Source organism: Dioscorea cayenensis, chromosome 4 (assembly GCF_009730915.1).
Source record: "Dioscorea cayenensis subsp. rotundata cultivar TDr96_F1 chromosome 4, TDr96_F1_v2_PseudoChromosome.rev07_lg8_w22 25.fasta, whole genome shotgun sequence".
In the NCBI taxonomy this organism is placed as follows: Eukaryota; Viridiplantae; Streptophyta; class Magnoliopsida; order Dioscoreales; family Dioscoreaceae; genus Dioscorea; species Dioscorea cayenensis.
Window position 1 is genome coordinate 8,863,615 of NC_052474.1, and position 18,222 is coordinate 8,881,836.

The following is an 18,222-nucleotide window of genomic DNA, read 5'->3' on the forward strand; positions in this document are numbered from 1 at the left end:
CCATTTTTGCTGGCTGATAATATTTATCATTCATCAAATTATACACATAAATAAATGAAATAGAATGGCCAATTTTGTGAGATACAAACCTGACAGATTAAATAATATACAGCATCAAACTTTACATCATTGTCATTAGCATGTACAATAATATAACTTCCTTAATATTGCTTGTCTGTTGAATAATTTTCAAGCTTCCTACATCCTAAACAGGTTGGAGAAAGCTTTCAAAATGCCAGAAAAGGGAACCTAAGGTCTAAAACGTCAGCTTCATTACAGAGATGACCATCAAAAACGTATGAATGCAAAATAAATAAATAAACAAATAAAACCTCGTAAGCTCCATTAAATTGGAGATGCTCTTTTGGCAAGGAACACAGGGAGAGATGCAGGCCATGGTGTTTCCAAGTCTGTACAATGACTAGCCACTTGAGCTCCTCTCAATTCCTCCATGGTTTCTGATTTACATGATCTGTTCTCGACTTCAAATTCCTTCTCACATTCACACTGGTCTTATTGGACAGTTTTCTCACCCTTTCACTCTCTTGAGGTTCACATACCATGCATGATATTGCTTCACTTTCTTTACATTGATCACCTTTCTTAAAAGTTTTGGTGTTCTTATTATTCTCTTCAGATTTATGAAACTTTTCATAGCTGCAATAATGGTCAAAATTTTCTAGGTTTCTCTCATGGTTTCCATATATAAATGTCTCCTCTGGTTTCCCTTCAGTTTCATCTTCCAGGCTAGAATCATAAGTTCTTTCTGGCATATTCAGATTTGCATCCTGCGCATGAGCTTCTCGAATTGCAGTTATTATTTCCTTTATTTCCTCCTCCCTGATGGCCACACTATTTGCCTTTAATTTCAGTTTGTTCTTCACTTCATGAGGTTCACCAACTGTCCACAATTTTCTCATCTTTTTCAGTTCAGTTGGAATTTTAACCACTTTCTTATCTTGCTCATCCTTGTCTTCCTTTGATCTCATTTCCTTCTCAACATTTTCTTGTCCAGGAACTTGATGGACCATTCCAACCATCTTGTCATTGTTGATCAGTTCACAACATTGGCTTTCTATCTTCAATTCCCCACTTTTCTCCTCTAATTTGGATTGGGACGATTTTGTTTTCTTCCCTTGAAGTACATCTTCCTCTCCGGCCACTTGGCTTTCCTTCTCTTCATGATTAGAAGCTACCTTGGCTGCCCTCATGTGTTTCTGCCTCTCTAGTGGAGTGGAACCATTCATTTCCTCATCCTCAATGGCCATGGTAATTATTTGAGTCATATCTTCACTGGACGCTTTCACAGCTTCAGCTCCTTCATCCTTGGAATTCAAGTTATCAACTTTAACCAGGTCTTTGTGGCCTTTAAAACTATGTCGTTTTCTATCCATTGACATTTTTGCAATTTTTAATCTAACTCGAGCTTGTTCCATTGCTTCCTTCATGGCAGCATCAGCAACCGCAGCAGCTGCTGCTGATCCAGCATCATCATCTGCATCATAAAAGTATGGGGAACCATCTCTCAAAGAGTTCTGAAGAGCATCACGTTTAGAAAATGCTTTCCAACGCTGCTGGCTCCTATTGCTTTGCTGATACAAGCCTCCTTCACCCTCATCATCTTTCATATTAGCAAATATCTTGATTTTTGGATGACTGTTCTTACAAGCTACTTCTGGTGGTGGCTTTGAAGGTGGCGAAACAAGCAATGGTTGAGTCTGAAGACTGATATCAGATAAAGTGACATATGGGACCTTAGGACAAGAGATGCCCCTGCCAGGTGTTGAGTGGGAGCTAGAAGAACACGGATATGACTTCAAATTAATACAATCATCTTCTGAGGTTGGAGCGCTTGTGCTCAACTGCTCCAGATCATTCATGTCATTCACAGAATTCTTGACACCTTCGAAAGCAGGTGTAGACGTTTTTTCTCGTTTCGAGCTTGGTCTTGTGCCATTTGAATCCCCATGAGTACTGACATCATTGGCATCCATTCCTGAAGTACTATTCCTTTCAGAATTTTGTGAGGAGCATGCATTAGTGCCATGTGAAAATCCCATTGCCCCACTTGTAGTCTCTTCTATGCTTTTCCAGCCCGATTTTTTGTGAGACCTGCTGAACTGCTTTAACTTATCTTTCAAAGGGGCCAAATCTGAAAGGATTTGATCAGGCCGCTGTGAAGATAGTTTAGAACCTTCCACTTCTTGCATTCCAAGACTGATTTCTTTCGTAAGCCTTTTACAACAAACAAATAGAAAAGAAACAGATTTCTGGTTAAACTCAACTATTTCCTTGTCCCCAAAATGGTTCCGTTTCATTTAAAACGAAGCACCATAACAATAAAAAAGAAGGTAGAGAACAACATGAACTACAACCATGAACTAAAACATGTTACTTACAAACTGATGTTTTAAGCGCCCTTAAACAAGAATAATAAATATATGGCACATCATCAGAGAAGGGTCATGCTATTCTTAGAACGATTACAAAGGTGTAACCAATGATTTCAAAATACCTCCACATAAAAAATTAACTTAGATAAAATTAAGCTTCCCATCACAAACATTTTACTCTCCCCATAGATCTGATGGAGAAAAAAGGCCACTTGATCAAGAAGCATGGACCAGAGTCACCAGACCTCATTCAAATGGCCAACCAAAAGCCTTCTGTACGAATCACTGGTCAAAAGAAATCAGACCTCTGATTCAATAAAGCTTAAGATACTTTCTACAACAAATAATTAATGGTGTACACTATGAACAAATAGCTTTACTCAGTAAAGCAATTAATGGCATATTAAGTTCATCAACATTGTTTGTGAAAATCAAGGCAAACCAAATGACTTGAATTGCTAGGAAAATAGTTTCATTTTCTACAAAACCTCTGAATTGCCAGTAATCACTCTTTCAAACAGAGATGAAAGCAATTCAAAATCTTCATTGCCAGCAAAAATTTCCATCAAATTCTTTCTAAATCCCTTTTTCTTGTACATAAATTTCCAAACTTTTCGTACTAATTAATATCAAAAACTATGAAAAAAAGAGCAAAACGCAATTTTCAAGTAAATCGGGCACTCAGTCAACTCTTTCAATCAGAGATGAAAGCGATCTATCATTGAGGGCACTCAAAAATCAAAATCTTTCTCTTTAAAGGTATTGGCCACGAATTCGAACTAAACCAAGTTCTAATCTTTCAGCCATAGAAACACACCACCACAAAGAGCATTCAAAATCTAATTCCTAGTAAACATAGTCTATCAAGTTACCCAATTGTCCATTTATCGTTCAAAGAAACCCAAATTCAAGCACCAACCAAAACCCAAAAACAAATAATAAATCCAGGAGAGAAAATCACACCTTCCATCCAAATCATCCGGCCTCTGCATCTCCTCACACGAAATCCCCAAATTCAAACCACCAACTCCCCCAAAAATCTCCTCATAATCCTCTACAAACCGCCTTTCTCCACCGCGAGCATCATCAGTATCCTCAAATCCCACCGGAAGCTCAAGAAAAGGAATCGAACACGAAGCCTCAAGCCCACCAAAGATCTCAACGAAATCAGTAGCCTTGGAGGAATCCGCAAGGGACGAAGAAGACTTGCTCACGGGCCTCGCCGCCTTCGGCTCCGCCATTGGAGAAGGTGCAACCCCGAGCTAGCTCTCTAGATTTAGGATCAGAACTTTTCTCTCTCTAAATCGACCCTTTGTTTCATTGTTTGTTTATCTAGAGAGAGAAAGAGAGGGAAACGTGCCAAGAGCTCAAGGCCATTGAACAACCGACGGAGAGAATGTTGTCCTATTCAAATGAAATGACTAAAATACCCTCACATCTTGTTTAATTATAAATTTATTAATGCAATTTGATTTGCTTTATAAAATTCATAATATTTTTTTGGGGTTAATTTTTTAACAGAGTACATTACCAAACTAGAGTCTTTTTTTCATTACGGAGTCCGACCTTTAATTTGAATCAAATTAGCTACCCAATGTCAATTGTGCTTTACTCGAGAGATTATGACATATTTTTTATGATATAAATGCCAGAAATTCTCTGTAAACATATGCATGACATATTATCCACCCAATTAACAATTTTATTTCACATGCTGACAGAAATTTCTATCATCAAATCATAAAAAATAGACCAAAATCTTTCAAGTGAACATCCATTGAAACAAAATTAAAGTTGGATAACCATTTTAATTTAAATTGAAATCCGGGCCCTCAAAATGAAAATGGGCCTTAGTTTGATACCCTATCAAAAAATTTACTCATTTCTCTTGATTATTTATCATGAGGAGGTGCAATATCATCCATTCATTGTGAGAAAAAAACAACATTTTGAATTTTTTTTTTTTTTTAGGTTTGTCATCTCTTTTAATTATAAATTTATTGATAAAATTAATTATTTTGTAAATTTTTTACTCTGAATCGCTTATACTAAAAATTTTTAGAAGTAAAAATTAAAAAAAAAAAGAAGAATTAAGTACAAAAGATGGCGGACTCATTCCGAGTGAGTTTGATAGTTGTAATCATTTAAACGCAGGGAAGTAAGGCTGAGGCTCTCTTACTTTTGTGCAGTGAGCTTCTATTTTTCCTAGAAACATGTGCTTGGAAGTTCGCGCCTCCCATTGGTGTCAAAAGAGTAGTAGACTGTGCATCGATGTTGGAGTTACTCTCACCGACCATTGACAAACCTCGTTAGAAATGCTTTATTCTCCTTAGCTCATCAGAAAACCTTGATCTAATTTGAAGAGATGTTGGTCTTCAGGGATCATCTCTCCCCTTGCTTGCTATCTTCAACCAAATCATTTAACCAATAAATGTCAACACCTCCTCACATGTAGAAGGTGCTCTTGTTCTAGACATATCATGGTCAACTATCCACTCCTGGTTAAAGAGCAACCGTCATTCACACCTCACATGGAGTGCATTAGGACAAAAGGAAAGCCAGTGCAAAGGGATAATGTTACAGAATTGGTTGTGCTTCATGGAGGGCCTCCCTAACTCTTTGATCTTGTTTGGCAATGGCTATTACTACTGATATTTGAAAAGCTAGATTTCAACTCTTTAAGTTCTCTATCATTTCCATCCTCTCATGGTACACCTCAGAGAAGGCATTGATGGTAGAACTTCCAAATATCCCTTGGACCTTTGTAGTTAAACAAGATAACGCCATTTAAGGATTAGCAATTTTGCTATCACCTTTAAATCTGAGTTGCTAAGAACATCTTTAACACCTTTTCAAGGTAAATTTTTTGATAGGATACCCAACTATGGTGAATTATCAGTTTGAGGTCCAAACTTTGATTTTTATCAAAATGGTGATCTATCTTTAATTATGTTTCACCGACTGGGTACCCAGATAATTCTGGTCATATTTGAATGATGTGGCAGTTCGGAAATATGAGTCAGCATAAAAAAATAAATGGTGCTTGCCACGTCAGCAACCCAGGTCACATCTCTCTCTCTTTCTCTCTCTCTCTCTCTCTCTCTCTCTCTCTCAAGCTCTTTAATTAGTCAACTATATGCGAGTCTTGGTCCAAATACGCAAGCTTGGCGTAGTCAACTTGTTCATCCACCACCATGCCGAGTCTTGGTCCTCCGTCCGTCTTCAATCTCAGCAAGAACATCACTTTTAGAGTATCTTTGGGTTGCGGTCCCATTCATGAAGAGCAAGACAAGTTTATCTCTCTCTCTCTCTCTCTCTCTCACTCTACACTCACGAAGCTCTTTTAATTAATAATGGTGACCAACACTCATTTACTTGAACTGAATTTTTTTGACATTAAGAGCATGGGGGAGATGATGACGTTGGTGAAGAGGCTAGAGCTGTGGAAGGCTATTCATAGGACGTCAAGAGATGTAAACTAAGTGAAGAAAATGTTAGAGATGATGTAGTTGGGTGGTGTTGGTGGAGGAGGAGCTCTGGGACGTCAGGGGATCAGAAGGGAAGGATGAGAAGGTTTTGAGAAAGCTAGAGAGAGAGAGAGAGAGATAACCTGGGTTGCTGACGTGGCAAGCACCATTTATTTTTTTATGCTGACTCATATTTCCGAACTGCCACATCATTCAAATATGACTGGAATTACCCAGGTACCCAATCGGTGAAACATAATTAAAGATAGGTCACCATTTTGATACAAATCAAAGTTTGGACCCCAAACTGATAATTCACCATAGTTGGGTACCCTATCAAAAAATTTACCCCACCTTTTCATGTAGGGTTTAATGAGCACTCAACACTCATACGGATCACTATGAGGGTTTGGTAGGGGCGTTTGAATCATGGATTAAGGACTTGGGAATGAGAATCTCATTCCCAAGCCCTTGTTTGGTAACCAGGAAAGGCATAGGTTGCCTCCATGCATAGGAAAAAAATTACTCTTAGGAGAGGTATCCTATTCCACCCAAAAATAGGGGGAGAAGTATTACTTAGTCATAAAATTACTAATATACCCCTAACATATTAAATTTGAATATTTATTAATAATTTAAATAATATAATTACATATTTATATATTTAGCTTTACTTATTAAATAATGTAATTAAATTATTTTGGGAAATTAAAATTAAAATCAATAAATGAAATTAACTTAATTATACATTTTCCATGATATTAACTAATTTAATAAATATATAATAGTTAAATAAATTATTAAGATTAATTATATAATTATAATATATTGAAATATATATTTATATTATAAATAAGGGAAAATTACTGTTTACCCCTCGTGAATTTCAAATATTCCTAAAACCCCCTCCAATTTTGGCAAACCCCGGACAACCCTTCCGTTATTGCTTAAGTTCCTTTTACCCCCTACCGTTCACTTCAAATGGGTCCATATTATGAAATTTTATTTTTGCCCTTGAAAATGGTGGGGAAAAACTGCCCGATCACATCATGTCCGACCTTTATACATACATTTTTGCATTTTTTTTTCCTTTCTGCTTGCTTTTTGTTAAATAAAGTTTAGAAGGCTCATCACATCTTCTTCTTCTTCTTCTCCTCATTTGGTTTGTTCGATTTTAGTTCTGTTGGTTTCCTGACAAGGTGAGAATTTCTTCGTTGCTCTCACTTGATCATTCTGCGGAAGGGAGTGAGTATTATAAAAATGCAGGTTTATTATGGAGAGTTTTTGTGGTATTGCTAGATACAACGGGGAGGGATGAGTGCTAATGTTCACGGCACGACTTCTTGGGAATCGGTGTTAGTTGAGATATATGAGTGATGGGGTATTGATGTTTCCCATGTCAAGGTGAAGTTTATCACACCTGATGGGTATAAAAAAATTTGTCCAATAAAAAACAAAGTTGACTTCCAATGAATGTGTCACATGTACTCCATCTTTAAATGCGCTGTAGTTGATCTTGTTGTCGAGATAGACGATGTGCCATTATCGAATTCTACTGAAAACGAGTTTCTTTCGTTGTAAAGTTCTTCTCTTTTATGTTTATCTAGTTGTATAAGTTAATTATTGTTTAACTATGCCTGTCTTTGTTTAAATATACTACGTTTCCATTTAAACATTGTCTTCTCCGTTGAATTTATTTTGTCTCTATTTAAATATTTGTCTTAACGTTTAAATTTGTAACTTATCATTTATACACTTTATGTCTATGCTTAAAATATTGATCGTTTTCATTTATGCTGAAGTGTTGACAGGAATTCGGATTTTGTGAGCGCTCTGGTCCCACCTCATGCCGTAGATGGCAAATTTATGGTATCCCGCGCATAAGAATTAATGACGCCATTAAATTTTCTAAAATTTAACATAAACATCGGAAGCATATTTATTTTTACTCGTTATCAGTCAAGCTCGGTCCCCCGTGCGTTTCTCTTTTTTTTTTCTCGGATCTGAAGCATCAATCAGCTTGTGGACTTCACACCATAAATGAGAAGGAAGACCCTTTCCCCTGGACACCCCCTTCTTCTCCTCCTCCTCTGCTTATTCTCAGATGAGTTTCTTTTTCATGTGTCCAGGATATTTGCTTCAGTCAGACCACATTTTTGAGATCAACTCTATCTTAAAGGATGTGTCATGGTCATCTTCTTTTGGAGAATCAATCAACTGCAATCACACAACAAGTTAAACTATCTTTTACTATTTAAGTCGGAAAGCCCCCGTTATTGCCTGGCGAGTAAGCAATGACGGGCAAGCAATTAAGCAAGCATTTTGACTTGGTTAGAAGAGAAAGTTTCTACTCGATTGCTTGATTGCGGAGTATTCTCCAGAGGAGGATGACCATGACACATCCTTTAAAATGGAGTTGATATTTAACACTTAAGAATTGTTCTTATCATTTAAAAGCTTTTCCTTACTGTGCAAACATCATTGTTTGTGTTTAACTATCTGGATTTTTGTTTAAGTTATAATCGTTTTCGTTTATAAATTTTTTTTTTCTATTTTAATATCAATGTCTTTGTAAAACCTTGTTTAAGTGTTCGTGTTCTACGTTGTACAGGTTCAAGTCGATGCGCATGTTATACAACCGCCATGAGCGAGCAAACAAATAGGGAGACATACTTATTCCCGGACATACATGCATTCGAAGGTAGAGATACTTGTTGAGGAAAGCCGAGATCTTCATGTTGGTCGTTGTATCGATGATCTTAACAGACATTGTAAATGAACAAATATTTTAAAAGAAATAAAATTATTTGAGTGTCAACTTTTGATATTTAAACAGAGACATTGTCTCTTAATGTTTTACTGAAACATTTTGAGAAACAAAAACGACATTGTAAATAAACAAAAAGTTAAATAAAAACGCTTAGTATTTAAACAGAGACAACGGTATCTAAACAACAAAAAATGATATTTACACAGTGAGACAATGTTGTTTAAACAGAGAAACCTAGGAATTAAACAATGACAATGATATTTAAAAAAATCAATTATATTTAAATGAGATACAATGTTATTTACAAGGTAATTCTGTTTTACATAATTACATATTAATCTTTTTTCACCCTGGGAGTAGATGTGCGGTAACATCATCGCCAAGGGGGCAGTAGCTGTTGGGGGCTGTTGCGATTGGGGGGAGGGGCTGTTCCGGTAGGAGGAGATGTTGCCGTCGAGGAAGGGGGTGTTTCGGCCGGGCAAGGTAGTGTGGGGCTCCTTTGGCGCCGAGGAATTCATGCGAGGATGGCCTCTCATCCTCTGCCTTCGTGCAAGTGGTTCGGGAGCAATAGCATCCCCCCGACGGATGGCCTGACGAAAGATTTCTTCATCCGCATTCACCGCGACCAGCTCAAGAAACTAAAGTCGATAAACAACACAATACCAGTGAAAAGCATTTAATTTAAACAATAACAAATAGTTTTAAACAGTTAACTTAAATTTTTAAACGGTTTACATATGTTTTTAAACGACATCCAAAATATTTAAACATATAACCGATAGTGTAAACACTAAATCACAGTTTTTAAATATAAAAGTTTGATATTTAAACAGAGACTCATGATTTACTACCTCCTCTCCTTCGACCGATGACAATATGGCTTCTATCGTCGCTTACTTCCAGCAACTATTTTTACCGTAGTATAGCATCCTCGGGGTCTTGCCAAATCTCGTTCGATCGTGTACAAAACCCTAGACGAAAATGAAAATGAAAACAAAACCCTATCCTATAAATCTCCTTGCAGACTTCAATATCATTCAATAAAAACATAACCGCAAAACAAAACCAAAAAACTTTCTTTTTCTAACATAACCGTTTATAAAAAAAACCATAAACACAACTTTTTCAACGACGTCTACCTCGGCTCAATACCTCACACTGCAAACTGATGAAATCCCGAAACTTGAGCAAGAATTCTTCTTCGAGACAATGGTGAAAAGTGAAGAAGAACTTCGTGACAAGGATGCCCAGCCGAAAAGAAAAGCTGAAGAGGCGGAAACGAGAAAAAAAGTATAACCGGCGCCAGTAATGATTGTCTCTAGAGATTACCTCCTATCAGTCACTTCAAGTGGGTCCATGTTATGAAATTCTTTTTTTTCCCTTGCGATGGAGGGACAAATACCGCCAAATCACATCATGTCTAACCTTTATGCATATAATTGTGCACTTTTTTTTTGCCCTTCCTACTTACTTTTTGTAAAACAAAGTTTAAAAGGCTCATTACATCTTCTTCTTCTTCTCCTCATTTGGTTTGTTCGATTTGAGTTCTACCGGTTTCCCGATAAGGTGAGAATTTCTTCTTTGCTCTCACTATGATCATTCTGCGGGAGGGAGGAAGTAACACTATTTATAAAAATGCAGGTTTATTATGGAGAGTTTTTTGTGGTATTGCTAGATACAACGGGGAAGGGACGAGTGCTAATGCTCACGGTGCTGACTGCATGGGAATCAGAATTGGCTGAGACATGTGAGTGATGGGGTCTCGATATTTTCTGTGTCAGGGTGAAGTTTATCACACCTGATGGACATAAAACGGTTTTGTCCAATAGAAAACTAGGTTGACTTCCAGCACATGTGTCACGTGTACTCTATCTTCAAATGCCCTCTAATCGATCTTGTTGTTGAGACAGATGATGTGCCATCGTATCCTACTAAAAATGAATTTTTCTCATTCTAAGATTCTTCTCTTTTATGTTTATCTAGTTGTATAAGTCCATTATTGTTTAACTATACCAGTCTCTGTTTAAATATATTACGTTTCCATTTAAACATTGTCTTCTTCATTTAATTTATTTTGTCTCTATTTAATTATTTGAATTAACATTTAAATGTTTAATTTATCATTTAAACACTTTATGTCTATGCTTAACATATTGATTATTTCCGTTTAAACTGAAGTGTTGGTAGGAATTCGGATTCTGCGAGCGCTCCGGTCCTACCCCATAGCGACCCTGACGGTGTGGGATGCCTTCCTTCCTCGACAGATCAATCTGAAGTGTTGTCGTCGGATATCGGACAACGTTTGGAAGGCGTTGAACATTTCAAGGATGCGTGGAATGCGTTGCCGATGGTTGTTAATGGCGCCTTCATACATCAAAAGAATATAATAAAAATACTTTCAGAATCAAGACAATCAACCCATTACACACTTGCGGTGGTGGAATAGGATCGGTGTCACATCCGAAAGCGTCTAAAAAATGGGTAAGCATTGCGATTTGTTGCTTTGGTACGTGGATAAGGTGGTTGAGACGAACCCCGGCAGCATTGCGATTGTCGAAAGAGACGGTGAGCTTTTTAAATGTGCATTCTTTTCTTTCAGTGCGTGTATTGTGGGATTCAAGAGGGTTTGTAGGCCGCTGTAGTTTCTCGATGGTATCCACCTCCTTGGAAAGTATCAGAGTACTCTATTGGGTGTCACAGGCAAAGATCGAAACAATGGTTTTTTCCAAGTCGTCTTCGGTATTGTCAACAACAAGACTGATGCTAATTGGATTTGGTTCATTTCCAAGTTAGGTGATACTTTATATGATGAATGAGATTATTAAGAGATAATTACATTCGTGTCGGACAGGTCTAAGGGCTTTGTGAACGCTATTACGAGAGTCTTCCCTTCTTCCCCACATGCATACTGTCTTCGACACCTGGAGGCAAATTTTATGAAAGCTAACGTCAGACTTGGGAAGGCAATGAGGGAGGAGCGTTGGTCTATATACTTTTGTCTTGCGTGGCCATCCACGGCTAAAGAATTCAATGATACCGTGAATGAACCGCAGGCCACATCACCCGAAGCCCATCATTGGTTGATTAATAAATCGAATATGTCACATTGGTCGAATTATCTATTCAGAGGTGAACGTTGGGATGAGATGTATTCAAATGTCGCGGATTCGTTTAATGCGTGGATCAAAGAAGCTCGGCATTTACCAGTGACGAAAATGGTCGACTCCATAAGGTATTTGAATGTTAATTTTATTTACACTTAAGAATTGGTCTTATCTTTTCAAACATTTCATTATTATTCAAATATCATTTTCTGTGTTTAACTATCTGCCTCATCGTTTAACTTATTTTCCTACGGTTTAAACAAATGTGTTTATGTTTAAATATAATTGTCTTTGCTTAACATTGATAAAGATTTGTGTTCTACGTTGTACAGGTTCAAGTTGATGCGCATGTTATGCAATTACTGTGAGCAAGCGAACAAATAGGAGACCTACTTATGCCTGGACATACATTCGAAGATAGAGATACTTATTGAGAACAACCGAAATCTTCGTGTTGGTCATTGTGTCAATGATCATTATGAAGTGATTGACCAGTGCAGTAACTCTATAGATCTTGCCAATAGAACTTGCTCATGTCGCAGATGGCAAGTTTATGGTATCCCGTGCAAACACGCTTGTACTGCAATAATGCAGACATACACCAACGTTCATCGATATATTAGCGGCTACTTCACCATCAACAATTACAAACTGGCGTATAAGGAAGCTATATTCCCCATACCTGACAATGACAAGCCTACGGACGGAAATCGTGAACTGCGTTTGCGACCGCCTGTGATGAGAAGACAACCTGGGCGTTCTAGACAAAAAAGGATCGAGTCTCCAGTGTTTGAGATCCACGAGTTACATTGCAACCGCTCTCACGCCTCCGGACACAATCGTAGATCTTGCAATGAAACTGTCGCCGACTAGGCATTGTAAATAAACAAATTTTTAAAAAGAAACAAACTTAATTGAGTGCCAATTGGTGATATTTAAACAGAGAAACTTGTATTCTTAACATGTAGGTAACATATATTTAAATAGAGACATTGTTTGTTTAAACAGAGACTACTTTTTTTTAATTTATTATCCTACGTTGTTTGTTTAAACAAAGACTACTTTATTTTAAACGTAAACACAAATATTTAAACAATAAAATTGAAAGTTAAGCAAAGAAAGTCGAGTATATAAGTATACAGACTAGTAAATTTACATTGAAAAATTTGTCATGTTCCTCGAAAACAATGAATTGAATTTAAATTTATAATGATAAAACTATTTTATATCGTCTAAACAAACAATATCATGTCAATACTATTTCCCCGCAGTCGAAGACCCCCTTTGTTAGTGATGCCGGCTGCGCTCCCTTCCTTAAGTATGCGGGCAACATACTTTAATCTCAGATAAGGGACGTCTGTTTGTGGTAGCCGTAGCTTTTCATCGTCGAGTAATTTGCTCAATAAACCGCATGACATAGACGGCGCAGTCGACACTTCTTTTTTTTTTATCGTGGAGTTTTAATGTTGTGAACTAGTGGGTACTTTGTGGTCACCGTCTCGTCGAACTCCATATCGATACAAGTGTCGAATAGCCTCGCTGTCGAGGTACACAAATTGAGGTTAGAATACCGATTATTTACCAAACAATATTTATCAAACTTAATTTATCAAAGAACTTATCATTTCTAACGCGTTTTTATTGTATTCCTCACTTTGGCATGAAGAATAATGCTTGTATTCTTTTTTGTTATTGTCAAGGACCACGAGATGGAAGTGGCCATTCGTGATTATCGAGAGGATGACAATGTCAATATCATACAGCTTGTGTGCGGCATCTTCGATCATAGTGAAAGTCGTGTTAGACGCGCCTTCCTGCTTTAACATAAACAGTGCAAGTAGTCGTGTTACTCTGCTCTGTGACTTTTGTATTATGCATACGAAAGCGTCTATCACATCGTCTGACACCATCTCCTTCCCGTCAAGTAGCGTGAATAGTCTGGACCGTGTGGTGCTAAGAGAGCCATTCATCCACACGACAGTCATGCGGTTAAACGGTAACAAATATAATTAAACAATATTGTAAATATTTAAATGATATAGCAAATATTTAAATAATATTGTAAATATTTAAACGGTAACTACATAAATTAAAGGTTAACATATAAATTTAAACAATAACATAAAAACTTCAAACTCATCCATGGAGCAGTTGATGAAGATCCTTACTAACTCCTGCTCGAATTTGTTGAGTCGCGATTGTCCAAGGTATTTTTTCTTCTTCGGAATAAAGTCTTTCCGAACTTTTCATATTGTTGGTTGGCAAAGATTATATCTCTCGTTGATTTTTCGGTGGCGTTCCCTTGCCACTTGTCAACATCTATTTTGGGATCATCATGCAGCACTGTTGTTGACGGTTGTCGGTGTTTCAGCACCAGCAGCATCTTCCTTCGATGCGGGCATGACGACAGTATCAACCGGAGATATATCCTTACATACTTCTTGTTGTTGTGAGATTGTGTCTGCCTTCGATGCAGCACTGTCGGCCATTAGTTCCACCGTGACTATGATTTCGTTGATAACAGAGTCAACGATCTTCTCAACTGCGGCCACGACAATAGCATCAACGGGAGACACACCCTTAGCTGGTTCTTGTTCTTCAGGGATTGTATCTACCTTCGATGCCGCACTATCGTGAGCCGGTTCCACCGTGACGGGGATTTTCGTTGACAACAAAGTCAACGATCTTATCAACCGCTGTAATGGCAACATCATCTACGCTCTTCTCCAACGTGACGACCATGTCATCAATGGCGACAAACTCAATAACAACATCAGCTGCGGATGGTGCTGGTATTGTTTCATCGTCAGCCGGTGATGGATAGAGAGACATTATTGTTTTCCTCTTTTTACAAGTCTCTTCAAACGTGGCCGTCTTGGAATGGTCATCCTGATGAAGTCCTCGTCGTCAAATTCTGAGGCCTCATCTGTCCCGGGTGCTTCATTTGTTTAGAGGGACGACGCAGTCGATTGTGACTATCCTTCCAATGCCTCAACCCGAGCGACAAGCCGAGGAAACTCGGTCATCAATATCTGGCACGCCTGCAGAAGAGTTACAGTGACGTCGTTTCCTAGTGCCATCGGGGGGCTGCCACGGTTGGGGGACTGTCGTTGTCATGGTCGGGGGGTGTTGCAATCCGGCCGGGTAAGAGAGGGCTTCTCCGGCGTCGAGGAATGAGTGCGCGCGTTGGGCTGGAAGTAGGAGAATGGTGTCGAGCACGCACGGAAGAGGTTGGCCTCTCATCTTGCCTTCGAGCAAGTGGTTCCGGAGCAATAGCATCCACCCGGCGGTTGGCCCAAACAAATATATCTTCATCAGCATTTGGCGGGACCAGCTCAGGAAACTAATATATGTAAACAAAACAATCTCAGCGAAATCATTCAGTTTAAACAATAACAAATATATTTAAACATTTAGCTTATATATTTAAACAGTATCGCATTTATTTAAACTTAAAACAAAATGTTTAAACTCTAAAAAATACTTGTAAATAGAAAATAAACACTGTTAAACACTAAATACTATATTTAAACATTAACTATCTACTGTTAAACACATTATTCATGATTTATTATCTCTTTTCCTTCGAGAGATGACAAACTGGTTTCTATTATCGCTTGCTTCCGATAACTACTTTCACCGTAGCACAGCATCCTTGGGGTCTTGCCGAAACGGACTTTCTTTCCGGTTCCGATCAGCTCTTAAAACCATATGTTCAGCGCGACCGAGCAACCCTTAATATACCTTGTGTTGGTCTTCTTCCCCGCACATCTAGCTTGCACTCAATCGGCTGCTTGTGGAATTTCCTTTATAAGCCACTTGTGCGTCGCTTGCGACCATGCGTATCGCCCATGCTAGGTAGATAATCGATATAATCAACGATCCAATTCGGAACCAAGCATGAGGTATTTGGGAAGAGGATTGTACCTATGAGGTACACCATCATGAGTTTGACAAAATTTTATCTTCTCCCCTCTGTCGAATAAGTTGCTCAAGAGTTCTCTTGATGGAGTCTCTGTGTCTCTTGTAGGTTTTTGATAAATACCTCTCTTCGAAAGCTGAGATGTTTTCTTCTTCTGAAACACAACCGCGTCTCCATCGCAACGCAAACCAAGAACGAGGGCCACATCTTTAGACCTGAAACTCAGCAGGCTTTCCCTGATCCTGAATTTATTGGTGCGGCCATCGTACTTTTGCAATAAAGAATCAAGAAGGGCCCTCTCTTGGAATACAGCTTCCAGCTTAGTAAATGCTGCAAACGGTGACCTTCGGATGATCTCCCAGTGTCGAGGGGTCATGTGAACTTTCAATTCAGCCAAGGTCTCCACTACCAGTGTCAAGTAGCATCCCCTATTAACTAGGTTGACCGCCATTATCACAAGGCTGCGACAATAACAACACATTCAGTAGTATTCACAAAGTTTTAAGTGGAAATATAAGATTTTAAACAGAAGCCTCAATTATTAAACAGAGATATAATATTGTAAACAGTGATCTAGTTTCTTAAATGGTAACCACAATATTTAAACGGAGACATACGTTTTTAAACTAAAACTCATTTTTTAAACGGAAAGATCATTTCTAAAACTGCAATCATATCAAATGAAAGGGGAAACATACATTATAAACATTACACAAATCATAACAATCGAAAAACTATTTCGATCATGTACACAGACAAAAATGTAAAACAAAACAAAACCCTAGCCGAGAAATCTCCCTGCAGACTAACAAAACCCCAGCCGAAAAATCCCCCCTCAAACTTCAATATCTTCCAATAAAAATTGAACCACAAAAAAATAACCGAAAAATCTTTCTTTCTAGCAGAATAGTTAACATAAAACCATAATCACAACTTCTGCAATACCTTAGATTGCAAACTGATGAAATGCCGAATACTTGCGCGGGACTTCTCCTTTGAGACACCGGTGGAAAGGGAAAAGCTGAAATTACAGACGATGTCCCAGTTGAAACAACTACGGAAAGGGAAAAGCTAAAAGAGGCGAGTTGAGAAAAAACAAGTATACAGCTCCAGTAAAGTCGTTTCTTGGGATTACCCTAAGAAAAACCCCCCACTTCCTCTGAAACCGCCAAAATGATTGCAGTGCCATGACTTCCCATGTAAGGGGCAATTTCGTCCATAAAATTTAAAAATAACTCTGTTAACCATCGTTACATGCTTTGGGGGTTTAAAAAACATTGAGTTTAAAAGGAAGGGGTTTTTAGGGTGGCAATTAAAGGGGGTGTTTTTGGCAATATTACAAACTTAGGGGTTTTTTGGCAATTTTCACTATAAATAATTAATAATAAATAATGTTAAATACTTATCATTAAACATAATCCATTATTTTATATAATATCTACCATTTATCTACAAGGGTATTGATATAATTTTACTACATCCTACATTTTTATTTTTTCTATTCCCAATCCTTATTCCGTCAAATCAAACACATTATTCATAATCCCCTTTTTCCCATTCACATTCCTCTCCTTTTTCTATTCCCCCTGTTCCCATTCCTATTCCGTAATCCAAATGTGCCCGTGCTCAGTGGCTGCTTAACCAATGGGTCCACTTTTTTTTTTAAAATTTTAAAAATGATCTTTGTATTTTAACATTCAAATGATCTTTAGGACCCATAAATTTTGAAAAATTAAACCATTGTATGAGAAAGCTGGTAACCCAAGCCGGCTCCGAAATGGGTTCAGATAAATTGGTCACCCAAGCCACTTCTTGATAGGTCGGACCGTGAGGGCCTTTGCTGCAGTAGGTGGAACTTTAGGCTCCCCGTCAACAAAAAAAAAACCATCATGCAATTACAAACAATATATATACAAAAGAGTAATTTAAGTGCCACACACACTCCCATGTCCATATTGAAAACACATTTTCAAATTATCAACAAAAGTTTACATATAATTTCAAAGTGAAAACATGATAAGCAAGCCTTTAATAGGATTGAAAATAAATAGCATAGCAGACTCAAATTGCCATAAGGTGTTCACTTTGAACCAAAATAGCAGTTTTAAGCATACTCAACAAAGGAATGCACACACATACCTATACATAAGTATATAAAACAGAACTGCATCGAACTTTCTTTTGCAAGTGCAATAAAATAAAGCACAATCCACTCACAAGTTTTGCTAGGAAATAAAAACAAGCTTCTATTCTTCTGTGAGTGCCTTGCCTTTGCTAGAGGTCTCGCCACCTAAAAATAAGATTTATTGATTTAGCCCAAATAGTAAGTATGACATGCAACTTAGCTTTAAATGCAATGTATGAAAGGTTTAATTTTAACAATGGTTGAAATTTACTCTAAAATATTAACCAACCAATAAAACCCACTAAAGATGAACAAGCTCAAATTAGGCTAAGATTGCCTAAGCCTGCTTTAACTAGCTAAAATTGGGTTGAACCAACACTCACTAAGTTTAATGCTACAGTATAAGCTACAATAACATTGACACAAGATCACTCTTTAAGC

At 37.7% G+C, this 18,222-nt stretch overlaps 1 protein-coding gene across 1 annotated transcript; it reads right to left on the reverse strand.

Annotated features, from left to right (window-relative positions):
- Positions 1 to 92: 92 nt before the first annotated feature.
- On the reverse strand, positions 93 to 3,734 carry LOC120258849. Its single transcript, XM_039266297.1, has 2 exons — positions 3,357 to 3,734; positions 93 to 2,235 (listed from the first exon to the last, which is right to left on the reverse strand). The coding sequence occupies exons 1-2, from the start codon at positions 3,632 to 3,634 to the stop codon at positions 441 to 443; spliced, it is 2,073 nt and encodes a 690-aa protein (XP_039122231.1). The 5' UTR covers positions 3,635 to 3,734; the 3' UTR covers positions 93 to 440.
- Between the last annotated feature and the right edge of the window lie 14,488 nt (positions 3,735 to 18,222).

Excerpts from the sequence above, each read along its gene's own strand:
- LOC120258849 (XM_039266297.1), bottom strand. The coding sequence starts at position 3,634 with ATGGCGGAGCCGAAGGCGGCGAGGCCCGTGAGCAAGTCTTCTTCGTCC. Across the intron at positions 2,236-3,356 it reads CCGGATGATTTGGATGGAAG|GCTTACGAAAGAAATCAGTC; the intron begins GTGTGATTTTCT and ends TTGTTGTAAAAG.